The sequence below is a fragment of the Ornithorhynchus anatinus genome, chromosome 9 (genome assembly GCF_004115215.2).
Source record: "Ornithorhynchus anatinus isolate Pmale09 chromosome 9, mOrnAna1.pri.v4, whole genome shotgun sequence".
In the NCBI taxonomy this organism is placed as follows: Eukaryota; Metazoa; Chordata; class Mammalia; order Monotremata; family Ornithorhynchidae; genus Ornithorhynchus; species Ornithorhynchus anatinus.
The window spans coordinates 61,222,195-61,236,694 of record NC_041736.1 but is presented as its reverse complement, the minus strand read 5'-3'; the positions used below and the strand labels follow the sequence as shown (position 1 = coordinate 61,236,694).

The following is a 14,500-nucleotide window of genomic DNA, read 5'->3' as shown; positions in this document are numbered from 1 at the left end:
TATTGAGCACTTACTGTGGGCAGAGCACCGTACTCAGCCCTTGGGAGAGCAGGCTGGCAGCAGCAGGAGCGTGGGACGCGGCCTCTCAGCGGGCGAGGCCCGCTCCCCGGCCCAGGACAGTAAACAGACACGTCCACAGGGAAGACGCTGGGGACCGATTTAACCCCGCACCGGGGGCGAATGGCAAGATGGTGGGGAGGGAGTCCCGGGTGAAGCTGTGGACTCGGGCACGGAGTTCGACCGGCTGGGCAGAAGTCTTAGGAGCCACCCAGTCATTCATTCAATCGTATTTATTGAGCGCTAACTGTGTGCAGAGCAACGCCGTGCTTGAGTCGACGATCTACACGGTGTTGGGATGGTGGGATGGAAAGCCTCGACTGTCACATGCCTAGCGGGGGGCCTAGCGGAAGGCTTCCCTCAAGGAGAGACCAATTAGGAGCAGCAGGAGCTTCCCTGAGCTCCCTCAGCTGCCAGGGGCTCCGCCGACAACTACGGCGACATCGACCACAACTGCTGGGGCTCTGGCGCCATGAGAAGAGACCACCGGGTCACTCCGTGGCATCTACTTTCAAATTGAGCCGCTGCGTCCCACAGGCCCCAAAGAAGAGACAGGCCGGATACCCCGTGATAATAATTATGGCATTTTTTAAGCACTTACTACGTCCCAGGCACTGGGGTAGGTACAAGAGAGTCAGATTGGACACGGTCCACGTCCCACACTGGGCTCACAGTCTTAATCCCCAATTTCCAGATGAGGGAACTGAGGCACAGGGAAGTGAGGTGACTTGCCCAAGGCCACTACGCCAGGCTGCTTCCCCATATCGCATAGGGATTGTGTCCAATCTGAGAAATAGCACAGCCTGGCGCATAAAGCCTGGGCGTCAGAAGGACCTGGGTTCTAAATCCCGGCTCCACCACTTACCTGCCGTTTGACCTCGAGCAAGTCACTTCACTTCCCTCATCTGCAAAGTGGGGATTAACACTGTGAACCCCGTGTGGGACGACGTCCAAACCGATTTGCTCGTATCCACCCCAGCGCTTAGTAACGCTGCCTGGCACATAGCAAGCGCTTAACAAATACCACAATTATTATCATCACACGATAATCAGGTCGGCCCCAATCCCTATCTCACATGGAGTTCACTAAGTAGGAGAAAGTAACGACTGAGGCACGGAGTAGTGAAGTGCCTTGACCAAAGTCACATAGCAGTTAAGTAATAATAATAATGATGGCATTTGTTAAGCGCTTACTATGCGCAAGGCACTGTTCTAAGCGCTGGGGGGGGGGGGGATATAAGGTAATGAGGTTGTCCTAGTTGGGCCTCACAGTCTCGATCCCCATTTTGCAGACGAGGTCACGGAGGCCCAGAGAAGTGAAGCTACTTGCCCAAAGTCACACCGCTGACAAGCGACGGAGCCGGGATTCGAACCCACGACCTCCGACTCCCCAACCCGGGCTCCTTCCACTGAGCCACGCAAGTAGCGGCGCTGGGCTTCGAACCCGGGTCCTCCAGACTCCCAGACCACTGTTTTTTCCGCAAGCCGCTCTGCTTCCCATTACCTTGTGTCTGCCTCGGCACCTCTAACAGTACTGGGCACATACTAAGCACTAAAAAAAGGACCATAATAATTCCAAATTGGTTGCCATCTCCACTTCCATTTTGAGTTGACCGGTTAGGGGGATCGTGCTACTACAAACTCAGTGCAGTCCAACTGGCCCTCCCCGCTTCCACCAAGAGGACCTCCTCACTAAACCGCATCAAACCGACCGGCTGAATCAGAATCTCCCGAACCCAGTGCTCACGCCTTCCCCTAGCCGTGCTAGGCGCCGCACAGCGCTCACCGCCCGCCCCGGGCTCAGTCTTGAGAGGGAGGGAAGGGCAGAAGGGGTCTCAGCCCCACTCCGCAGGCAAACGGACGGGGGTCCTGTCCAGAGACGTCCGGGTCGGGAGATGCAACGCGGACTAAGGGAAAGAGCCCAGAATTGGGAGTCCGGACACCCGGGTTCATTCAACAGTATTTACTGAGCGCTCACTATGTGCAGAGCACTGTACTAAACGCTTGGAATGAACGAGTCGGCAACAGATAGAGACGGTCCCTGCCGTTTGACGGGCTTACCCGGGTTCTAATCCCCCCTCTACCACTCTCCTGCTGAATGACCCCGGACGAGTCGCTTGACTTCTCTAGCCTCGGTTTCTTCCTCTGTAAAATTGGGGATACGACACCTGTTCTCCCACCCGCTTGGCCTGTGAGTCCCAAGTGGTGTGGCTCGGTCAGGGGTCCAAATCCCGGCTCTGCCACCTGTCGGCTGTGTGACTGTGGGCGAGTCACTTCACTTCTCTGTGCCTCAGTTCCCTCTAAAACGGGGATGAAGACTGTGAGCCCCACGTGGGACAACCCGATTCCCCCGGGTCTCCCCCGGCGCTTAGAACAGTGCTCTGCACATAGTAAGCGCTTAACCAACACCAACATTATTCCTATTATTATTTAGTACAGTGCTTGGCCCACAGGAAGCACTAGAGAAGGGCCACAATTACTGTGATCGTCATCCAAGGTCACGCGGCAGGTGAATGGCAGAGCTGGGATCAGAACCCAGGTCTCCCGGCTCCCGATCCTGTGCCATCGGGCCCGGAAAACTCTCCACGGGACACTAAGCTCTCTGAAGGCGGGGACGGTGAGTCCTAAATGGAGGAGGGGTGGTGTCCCACCCAATTATCTTATACCTACCTCAGTCCTCTTTTTCAGATGTTAGGCTCCTACTACGTGCCGAGCCCTGTTCCAAGCGGTGGGGTCGGTCCACTCAGGCCGGTCACAGTCCCCGTCCCCACCTGGGGCTCACAGTCGAGCAGGATGGAAAACGGGTACCGATTCCTCATTTTTCAGAAAAGGGGAACACCCTCTGAGAAGTTAAGTGACTTGACACAGGAGGCACGAGGTGGAGCCGGGATCAGAACCCAGGTCCTGACTCCCAGCTCATTTCCTGCAAACAGGAAATAAGTTCCCTCCACTCTTTCCCCAAGCGAGCTCACCTAGGTCTCACCCTGTGGCCCAACGGCCAAGACGGCAGTTGCTTTTGGCTATCCCTGCATGGCGCGGGGGCAGCGGCCCCTCACCCTAATAATAATAATAATAATTGTGGTATTTCTTAGGGGCTTACGACGTCCAGGCACTGTACTAGGCGCTGGGGTGGGTACAACCAAGTCACGTTGGACACAGCCCCTGTCCCATGGGGGGCCCCCCAGCCTCCATCCCCTTTTTACAGATAACAGAGAAGTGAAATGACTTGGCCAAGGCCACGGAGCAGACCAGTGGAGCAAGGGATTAGAACCCAGAACCTCCTATGACACCCAGACCCATTACTCCATGCCGCCTCTTCCAAGGACAGACGGGGGTCCAGGCCTGCCGGGGCCAAAGGTCAGGGCCGGGCCTCGCCGCTCCCCGTGGGCAGGGCTCACTCCCTCTACCGTACGGCCCTCCCCCGGGCGCTCAGTACAGTGCGGCGCACTCCGTCGGCGCTCAGTAAATACGAACGAATCTGTTTCATTCGTTATTCATCGCTATTCATTCACATTTCATTATTTTGCCCCCGTTTAGACTGGGAGCCCGTCACTGGGCAGGGACAGTCTCTGTTGCCCAACTGTAACAATAATAATAATGTTGGTATTTGTTAAGCGCTTACTAATTGCCGAGCACTGTTCTAAGCGTTGGGGGAGATCCAGGGTTATCAGCTCGTCCCACGTGAGACTCACGGTTAATCCCCATTTTACAGATGAGGGAACTGAGGCCCAGAGAAGTGAAGTGACTTGCCCACAGTCCCACAGCTGACGAGGGGCCGAGCGGGGATTCGAACTCATGACCTCTGACTCCCAAGCCCGTGCTCTTTCCACTGAGCCACGCTGCTTCTCTGTACATTTCAAGCGCTCAGTACAGTGCTCCGCACAGGGTGAGGGCTCAAGAAACACGAATGCATTTATTTCATTCATTATTCATTCACGTTTCATCGTTTCTCCCCAGTTTGGACTGTGAGCCCGTCACTGGGCAGAGACCGTCTCTAACTGTTGCCCAATCGTTCATCCCAAGCGCTTAGTACAGTGCTCCGCACCGGGCGAGTGCTCAAGAAATACGAATGAATAATTTCATTCATTAGTCATCATTATTCATTCATTCATTCACATTTCATTATTTCTCCCCCGTTAAGACCGTGAGCCCGTCACTGGGCAGAGAAGCAGGGTGGCTCAGTGGCAAGAGCCCGGGCTTGGGAGGCGGAGGTCTTGAGTTCTAATCCCAGCTCCGCCGCTTGTCAGCTGGGTGACTTGGGGCAAGTCCCTCCACTTTTCCGGGCCTCAGTTCCCTCCTCTGGAAAATGGGGATGAAGACTGGGAGCCCCACGTGGAACAACCTGATCACAGCGTGGCTCAGTGAAAAGAGCCCGGGCTTGGGAGTCGGAGATCATGGGTTCGAATCCCGGCTCCGCCACTTGTCAGCTGGGTGACGGGGCAACTCACTTAACTTCTCTGTTCCTGTGACCTCATCTGTAAAATAGGGATTATTAATAGTAATAATGGCATTTATTAAGGGCTTACTATGTGCAAAGCAGTGTTCTAAGCACTGGGGGAATACAATAATAGTAATAATAATGTCGGTATTTAAGCGCTTACTCTGTGCAGAGCACTGTTCTAAGCGCTGGGGGATACAATAATAGTAATAAGAATAATGTCGGTATTTGTTAAGCACTTACTATGCGCAGAGCCCTGTTCTAAGTGCTGGGGGAGGTACAGGGTCATCGGGTTGTCCCTCGGGGGGCTCACGGTTAATCCCCATTTTACAGAGGAGGTAACTGGGCACAGAGAAGTGAAGTGTTTTGCCCAAAGCCACACAGCTGACAAGTGGCGGAGCCTGGATTAGAACCCATGACCTCTGACTCCTAAGCCCAGGCTCTTTCCACTGGGCCACCCTGATGACCTTGTATCTCCCCAGTGCTTGGAACAGTGCTCTGCACATAGTAAGCGCTTAACAAAGCAGCGCGGCTCAGTGGAAAGAGCCCGGGCTTGGGAGTCAGAGGTCATGGGTTTGAATCCCAGCTCTGCCACCTGTCAGCTGGGTGACCGTGGGCAAGTCACTTCACTTCTCTGGGACTCAGTTCCCCCACCTGTAAAATGGGGACTAAGACCGTGAGCCTCACATGCAACAACCTGATGACCCTGTATCTCCCCCAGTGCTTACGACAGCGCCCTGCACACAGTAAGCGCTTAACAAATACCCACATTCTCATGATTAACTTCTCTGGGCCTCAGTGACCTCATCTGTCAAATGGGGCTGAAGACTGGGAGCCTCACGTGGGACCACCTGATGACCGTGGATCTCCCCCAGCGCTTAGAACAGTGTTCTGCACAGAGTAAGCGCTTAACAAATACCAACATTATTATTAGTACTCAGGTTGTCCCACGTGGGGCTCACACACTTTTAATCCCCATTTTACAGATGAGGGAACTGAGGCACAGAGAAGTGCAGTGACTTGCCCAGTCACACAGCTGACAGGTGACAGAGCCGGGAGTCGAACTCATGACCTCTGACTCCGAAGCCCAGGCTCTTTCCACTGAGCCACGCTGCTTCTGTCTCCCGCCAGCGCTGAGAACAGTGCTTGGTGCACAGTAGGCGCTTAATAATAATGTTGGTATTTGTTGAGCACCTCCTCTGTGCGTAGCACTGTTCTCAGCACTGGGGGAGATCCAGGGTCATCAGGTGGTCCCACGTGAGGCTCACAATCTTCATCCCCATTTTAACATTCATTCAATAGTATTTTTGGAGCGCTTATTCAGTGCAGGGCACTGGACTCATGGTTGGAATGACAATAATAATAATGTTGGTATTTATTGAGCGCTTCCTCTGTGCAGAGCACTGTACTAAGCGCTGGGGGAGATCCAGGGTCATCAGGTGGTCCCACGTGAGGCTCACAATCTTCATCCCCATTTTAACATTCATTCAATAGTATTTTTGGAGCGCTTATTCAGTGCAGGGCACTGGACTCATGGTTGGAATGACAATAATAATAATGTTGGTATTTGTTGAGCGCTTCCTCTGTGCAGGGCACTGTACTAAGCGCTGGGGGCGATCCAGGGTCATCAGGTGGTCCCACGTGAGGCTCACAATCTTCATCCCCATTTTAACATTCATTCAATAGTATTTTTGGAGCGCTTATTCAGTGCAGGGCACTGGACTCATGGTTGGAATGACAATAATAATAATGTTGGTATTTGTTGAGCGCTTCCTCTGTGCAGGGCACTGTACTAAGCGCTGGGGGCGATCCAGGGTCATCAGGTGGTCCCACGTGAGGCTCACAATCTTCATCCCCATTTTAACATTCATTCAATAGTATTTTTGGAGCGCTTATTCAGTGCAGGGCACTGGACTCATGGTTGGAATGACAATAATAATAATGTTGGTATTTGTTGAGCGCTTCCTCTGTGCAGGGCACTGTACTAAGCGCTGGGGGCGATCCAGGGTCATCAGGTGGTCCCACGTGAGGCTCCCAGTTGATCCCCCTTTTCCAGATGAGGCCCCTGAGGCCCAGTGAAGTGACCGGCCCGCAGCCCCGCGGCTGACAAGCGGCAGAGCCGGGATTCGAACTCAGGACCTGGGACTCCCAAGCCCGGGCTCTTTCCACCGAGCCCCGCTGCTTGACAAACGCCCTCGTGAGGAGGAGGAGGAGGAGGAGGAGGAGGAGCTGTTGCAAAGCTGCGCGTTCCAAGGGCTCGGTCCAGCGCTTCGCGCGGGGGAAGGAGGGGCGAATGAATGAATGAAGGGTGGATGAATGAATGAAGGCCTGACCTTCAGGCTGGCGGGCGCATGCGCAGTGCGCCCCGCCAGGCCGCTCGCCCCGCGGGGGGGGGGGAGGGGGAGGGGGGAGGGGAGCCGACACTCACCTGGCGAGGAGGGCGGCGGGGGGCCCGGCAGGTTTGGGGGCTGCGCGACACGTTGGGGCCCCGGGCGTCCCGGCCGCCCGCGCCAGGAGGAGCCACCGCGCCGGTCTCAGCAAGGCCGCCATGCTCCCGCTCCCTCGCGCCCGCGCCGCAGAAAGGCCGCCGCCCCCACGTGACCGCCCCCACGTGACCGCCCCCCCAGCGCGCGCCGCCGCGGGGCATACCAACCGGAGCCGGACGCGGGGGGGGACGGACGGACGGACGGGCGGGGGAGCCCTTTTTAATCCCCGCCTGAGGGTCTCGAGCCGCGCGGGATCGCCGGGGACGCTTTGGAAGAAGATGAGGGATTTTGAATCGGCTTGGGGTGGGCGACGGCGGCCTCGCAGGCGCCGTTTTAGGCGTCCAGGGTGAGGTGGACTCCCCCACCGACGTGGGCCAGTCCAAAAGGGGGCGGGGTGAGAGGGGGCTGCGAGCCGACCAATGGGGGACCCGGAGTGGGAGGCTTAAGGGAGGGGGGAGGGGACGAGTGAACCGCCTCCCTCTGCCCTCCCTCCCTCCCTCCCTCCCTCCCTCCCTCCCTCCCTCTCTCCCTCCCTCTCTCTCTCTCTCTCTCTCTCTCTCTCTCTCTCTCTCTCTCTCTCTCCCTCTCCCTCTCCCTCTCCCTCTCCCTCTCTCCCTCTCCCTCTCTCCTCCCCCTCCCCCTCCCTCTCTCCTCCCTCTCTCCCTCCCCCTCTCCCTCCCTCTACCTCTCTCTCTCCCTCTCTCTCCCTCTCTCTCTCTCTCTCTCCCTCTCCCCCTCTCCCTCTCTCCCTCCCCCTCTCTCCCTCTCTCCCCCTCTCCCCATCTCTCCCCCTCTCTCTCCCTCTCTCTCCCTCTCTCCCCCTCCCTCTCTCTCTCCCTCCCTCTCTCTCTCCCTCTCCCTCCCTCTCTCTCTCCCTCTCCCTCCCTCTCTCTCTCCCTCCCTCTCTCCCTCCCTCTCCCCCCCCTCACTCTCCCACTCTCTTTCCCACTCTCTCTCCCTCCCTCCCTCCCTCTCTCCCTTTTTTCCTCCCTCCCTCCCTCTCTCTTTCCCTCTCTCTCTCCCCCTCTCTCTCTCCCTCCCTCTCTCTCTCTCCCGGAACGCTTTTCTAATCATAATAATAATAATGTCGGTATTTGTTAAGCACTTACTATGTGCAGAGCACTGTTCTAAGCGCTGGGAGAAATCCAGGGTCATCAGGTGGTCCCACGTGAGACTCACAGTTCATCCCCATTTACAGACGAGGCTCCCCATCTTCATCCCCATTTTACAGATGAGGTCACACTGAGGACCATAGAAGTTAATACTGATAATGTTGGTATTTGTTAAGCGCTTACTCTGTGCAGAGCACTGTTCTAAGCGCTGGGGGAGATCCAGGGTCATCAGGTTGTCCCACGTGAGGCTCCCGGTCTTCATCCCCATTTACAGATGAGGCTCCCCATCTTCATCCCCATTTTACAGATGAGGTCACACTGAGGCCCAGAGAAGTTAATAATGATAATGTTGGTATTTGTTAAGCGCTTACTCTGTGCCGAGCACTGTTCTAAGCGCTGGGGGAGATACAGGCTCATCAGGTTGTCCCACGTGAGGCTCATGGTCTTCGTCCCCATTTTACAGATGAGGTCATTGAGGCCCCGAGAAGTTGATAATTCATTCAATAGTATTTACTGAGCACTTACTATGTGCAGAGCACTGTACTAAGCATGTGGAATGGACAATTTGACAACAGATAGAGACAATCCCTGCCCAATAAGGGCTTACAGTCTTAATAATGTTGGTATTTGTTAAGCGCTTACTAGGTGCCGAGCACTGTTCTAAGCGCTGGGGGAGATCCAGGGTCATCAGGTTGTCCCACGTGAGGCTCCCGGTCTTCATCCCCATTTGACAGATGAGGTCACTGAGGCCCAGAGAACTTAATCATGAGAATGTTGGTATTTGTTAAGCGCTTACCATGTGCAGGGCACTGTCGTAAGCGCTAGGGGAGATCCAGGGTCATCGGGTTATCCCACGTGAGGCTCCCAGTCTTCATCCCCATTTGACAGATGAGAGAACTGAGGCCCAGAGAAGTTAATACTGATAATGTTGGTATTTGTTAAGCACTTACTATGTGCAGAGCACTGTTCTAAGCGCTGGGGGAGGTACAAAAGAAGAAGAGGTACAAGAAGAAGGTACATTTAGAGAAGCAGCGTGGCTCAGTGGAAAGAGCCCGGGCTTGGGAGTCAGGGGTCATGGGTTCGAATTCCAGCTCTGCCACTTGTCAGCTGTGTGACTGTGGACAAGTCACTTCACTTCTCTGCGCCTCAGTTCCCTCATCTGTAAAATGGGGATTAAGACTGTGAGCCCTATGTGAGACAGGGACTGTGTTCAAACCCATTATCTTGTATCTACCCCGGTTCTGAAGGCACATAGTAAGCGTTTGACAAATTATTATTAGTAGTACTGGTTTATGTCAGTCGATGGATCAGTGGTATTTATTGAGCGATTACTGTGTGCAGAGCTCCGTACTGAGCGCTTGGGGAAGCTGGTAGACACGAGCCCTGCCCTGAGAAGCTTACAGTCTATAGGGACAGACAGATATGAAAATAAATTTCAGGGGGCTATGTACTTAAGTGCCGTGGGACCGAGGGAGGGGTCAGTATCAGCAGGGCACGGGCCTGGGAGTCAGAAGGTCGCGGGTTCTAATTTTGGCTCTGCCACTTGCTGTGTGACCTGGGGCAAATCACTTCAGTGAGATGTTCATCCCCTTGATTCTATTTAGTGCCATTGTTCTTTTCATTCAATAGTATTTATTGAGCGCTTACTATGTGCAGAACACTGTACTAAGCGCTTGGGATGAACAGGTCGGCAACAGATAGAGACAGTCCCTGCCGTTGTTCTTGTCTGCCCGTCTCCCCCGATTAGACTGTGCGCCCGTCAAAGGGCAGGGACTGTCTCTGTTACCCATTTGTACCTTCCAAGCGCTTAGTACAGTGCTCTGCATGGCTCAGCATGGCTCAGTGGAAAGAGCCTGGGCTTCGGAAGCAGCATGGCTCAGTGGAAAGAGCACGGGCTTTGGAGTCAGAGGTCATGAGTTCGAATCCAGGCTCTGCCACTTGTCAGTTGTGTGACTGTGGGCGAGTCACTTCACTTCTCTGGGCCTCAGTTCCCTCATCTGTAAAATGGGGATTAAGACTGTGAGCCCCACGTGGGACAACCTCATTCCCCTGTGTCTACCCCAGCGCTTAGAACAGTGCTCTGCACATAGTAAGCACTTAACAAATACCAACATTATTATTATTATTATTCGGAGTCAGAGGTCATGGGTTCGACTCCCCGCTCTGCCACTTGTCAGCTGTGGGACTGTGGGCAAGTCACTTAACTTCTCTGGGCCTCGGTTACCTCATCTGTAAAATGGGGATTTACTGTGGGCCTCACGTGGGACAACCTGATTACCCTGTATCTCCCCCCCAGCGCTTAGAATAGTGCTCTGCACTTAGTAAGCGCTTAACAAATGCCAACATTATTATTAGTAGTAGTAAGTGCTCAATAAAAAAATACTATTGAATGAACTTCTCTGTGCCTCAGTTATCTCATCTGTAAAATGGGGATTGAGACTGTGACCTGTACTTGGTGGGTTTGCCGCTCACTTGCACCTAGTAGATTGCATTACACCCACTGGGTGCCCAATAAATACAATTAGACTACCTGCCCAAGGGGAGGGGGACTGGACCGGATGACTCAACTGCGTGACCTTGGGCCGGTCATTTAACTTCTCCCCTCGACTCTATTTATCGCCATCGTTCTCATCTGTCCGTCTCCCCCGATTAGACCGTAAGCCCGTCAAACGGCAGGGACCGTCTCTATCTGTTGCCGACTTGTTCATTCCAAGCGCTTAGTACAGTGCTCTGCACCTAGTAAGCGCTCAATAAATACTATTAATGAATGAATGAATGAATGAATTCTCTGTGCCTCAGTCACCTCATCTGTAAAATGGGGACGAAGACCGTGAGCCCCACGCGGGACAACTTGATTACCTGGTACCTACCCCAGTGCTTAGAACGGGGCTCGGCACACGGTAAGCGCTTAACAAAACCCATTATTATTATTATCTACAACCACTCCTTAGGAAAATTCACTTGCTTCCACAGCTCAACTACCATGGCTCAGTGGAAAGAGCCGGGCTTGGGAGTCAGAGGTCGTGGGTTCGAATCCCGGCTCTCCCGCTTGTCAGCTGTGTGACTGTGGGCAAGCCACTTAACTTCTCTGGGCCTCAGTAACCTCATCTTTAAAAGGGGGATGAAGTCTTTGAGCTCCATGAGGGACGACCTGATCATCTTGTATCCCCCCAGCGCTTAGAACAGTCCTTGGCACATAGTATGCGCTTAACATATACCAACATGATTATTATTATTATTATTATTATTATTATTATTATGGGCTTCTCAGTCTTCATCCCCACTTTTACGGCTGAGGGAACTGAGGCCCAGAGAAGTGAAGTGACTTGCCCAAGATCACACAGCAGACAAGTGGCGGAGCCGGAATTAGAACCCAGGTCCTCCTGACTCCCAAGCCCGGGCTCTATGAGAAGCAGCGTGGCTCAGTGGAAAGAGCCCGGGCTTTGGAGTCGGAGGTCATGGGTTCGAATTCCGACTCTGCCACTTGTCAGCTGTGTGACTGTGGGCAAGTCACTTCACTTCTCTGGGCCTCAGTTCCCTCATCTGTAAAATGGGGATTAAGACTGTGAGTCCCACGTGGGACGACCTGTTTCCCTTGTGTCTACCTCAGCGCTTAGAACAGTGCTCTGCACATAGTAAGCGCTTAACAGATACTAACATTATTATTATTATTACTCACTAGGCCACGCTGCTTCTCAATAAGTACTATCGATAGGTGGATCGGTGAGTGCAGCGTGGTTTCCTGAAGCAACGCTCCCGCCTCCGCAAGGCCCTGGAGAAGAGGCCTGGGGATTAAGGCTGTCGCAAGTCCTCACACCTTTTGTCTCTCTTTGATCTTGAGATGCTAATAGTCCTCAAAAATCCTTTCTCTCTTTGACTGGACCCAGATGCGCTAAAACACAAATCTTACAGGATATAATTTGGCGTTTTACTGGTGCCGGAGGCACACAAAAATTTTTGCTCTTCCCGACAGGGCTCAGAAAATTCTATCAAAATAAATCTCCAGAGGAGAGACGCCTCTTTTCCCGCTCTTCCGAGCAGCTTTCACAAGAACCAAAATAACCCACAGAGTGGAGATTTCGGGTTTTGCCTTCCCGCTTAACTTCTTCAGCACAAACCCTGCCCTTCCCCAAGAACTCCAAACAAAAACAAAAACTCCTCACTCTAGGCTTCAAGGCTGTCCATCACCTTGCCCCTTCCTATCTCTCCTCCCTTCTCTCTTTCTACCGCCCGCCCCGCACGCTCCGCTCCTCCGCCGCCCACCTCCTCTCCGTCCCCCGTTCTCGCCCATCCCGCCATCGACCCCCGGGCCACGCCCTCCCTCCTCACCTCCGTCAATCTAATTCTCTCCCCCTCTTCAAATCCCTACTTAAAGCTCACCTCCTCCAAGAGGCCTTCCCATACTGAGCTCCCCCCTTTTCCCCTCTGCTCCCTCTACCCCCCCTTCACCTCTCCGCAGCTAAACCCTCTTCTCCCCCCTTTCCCTCTCCTCCTCCCCCTCTCCCGTCCCACCCCCTCGGCACCGTACTCGTCCGCTCGACTGTATGTATCTTCATCACCCTATTTATTTTGTTTAATGAGATGTCCATCACCCTGATTCTATTTATTTGCCATTGTTTTTATGAGATGTTCTTCCCCTTGACTCTATTTATTGCCATTGTTCTTGTCTCCCCCGATTAGACCGTAACCCGTCAAAGGGCAGGGACCGTCTCTATCTGTTGCCGATTTGTCCATTCCAAGCGCTTAGTACGGTGCTCTGCACATAGTAAGCGCTCAATAAATACTATTGAATGAATGAACTCCAGGTGGGGTGTCAGACGCCGACACTCCCGGGAGGGAGATCTCTCAGCCAGGGCCCCGTGGGGATGCGGGCTCCGAGCAACCCCGGATGGCACAGTGTGGAGGGCAGCGTTCCCGAGGAGCTGCCCGCAGTTCCCCCGGGGACTGTAGGATCCAGGGCTCGGCCTCCGCCGCGTCCTGCTCGCTCCTCGTGGGGCAGAGGAGGGCCGACGGGTCACCCCTCGATTGACCCAACGCTACCGGCCACTGCCCCTCTGGCTTCTCCCAGCTCTGGGCGGGCTCCAAGGAGCCTAAAACCAGAGCCTCGCCTACATTCCTGATTTGTCTCAGAGGACTCCATCTCTCCCCGCTGCCCACCTTCTCATTCATTCATTCATCCAATAGTATTTATGGAGCGCTTACTATGTGCAGAGCACTGTACTAAACGCTTGGAATGGACAAATGGGTAACAGATAGAGACGGTCCCTGCCCTTCGACGGGCTTACAGTCTAATCGGGGGAGACGGACAGACAAAAACAATAGCAATAAATAGAATCAAGGGGATGAACACCTCATTAAAATAATAACGTTGGTATTTGTTAAGCGCTTACTATGTGCCGAGCACTGTTCTAAGCGCTGGGGTAGACACAGGGGAATCAGGTTGTCCCATGTGGGGCTCACAGTCTTCATCCCCATTTTCCAGATGAGGTAACTGAGGCACCGAGAAGTGAAGTGACTTGCCCAAAGTCACACAGCTGACAAGTGGCCGAGCCGGGATTCGAACCCATGACCTCTGGCTCCAAAGCCCGTGCTCTTTCCACTGAGCCACGCTGCAAATAAATAGAATCAAGGCGATGTACAGGGTAATGAAGATATAGACAGTCGAGCGGACGAGAACAGTGCTGAGGGGAGGGGAAGGGAGAGGGGGAGGAGCAGAGGGAAAGGGGGGAAAGAGGGCTTAGCTGAGGAGAGGTGAAGGGAGGGATAGAGGGAGCAGAGGGAAAAGGGGAGCTCGGTCTGGGAAGGCCTCTTGGAGGAGGTGAGCTTTAAGTAGGGTTTTGAAGAGGGGAAGAGAATTAGTTTGGCGGAGGTGAGGAGCGAGGGCGTTCCGGGACCGCGGGAGGACGTGGTGGCCAGGTGGTGGTTCTCCCCACCAACGGTGATCCTGGAGAGGACCTGGGCAGGGACTCTCTCTATCTGTTGTCGATTTGTACATTCCAAGTGCTTAGTACAGTGCTCTGCACATAGTAAGCGCTCAATAAATACGATTGAATGAATGGCTGCCATCTTAGGTTCCTACTTCCTTGAAAATTGGCCGTGCCTTCCCCTGGCCCAAAACTGCCACTCGAGGCCAAACCACCCTCCGGGGCTTCTCCCCTGGTGCCCCGGCTACCTCCGGCCACTCATTCATTCATTCAATCGTATTTACTGAGCGCTTACTGTGTGCAGAGCACTGTACTAAGCGCTTGGACAGTACAATTTAGCAACAGATAGAGACAATACCTAACCAACAATGGGCTCACAGCCTAGAGGGGGGAGACAGACAACAAGAGAAAACAAGTAAGTAGACCTCGATAGCATCAAAATAAATAGAATTATAGATATATACACATCATTAATAAAATAAA

The 14,500-nt window shown here is 53.8% G+C and overlaps 1 protein-coding gene across 2 annotated transcripts in view; it reads right to left on the bottom strand.

Annotated features, from left to right (window-relative positions):
- Window positions 1-7,075, bottom strand: part of LRPPRC (leucine rich pentatricopeptide repeat containing) — a 65,786-nt gene extending 58,711 nt beyond the window's left edge. For both annotated transcript variants that reach the window (XM_029071601.1, XM_029071602.1), the window contains exon 1: window positions 6,924-7,075. In XM_029071601.1, coding sequence (XP_028927434.1) covers window positions 6,924-7,045 — 122 coding nt within the window. In that variant the 5' untranslated portion in view covers window positions 7,046-7,075. The remainder of the gene's footprint in view (window positions 1-6,923) is intronic.
- Window positions 7,076-14,500: the final 7,425 nt, after the last annotated feature.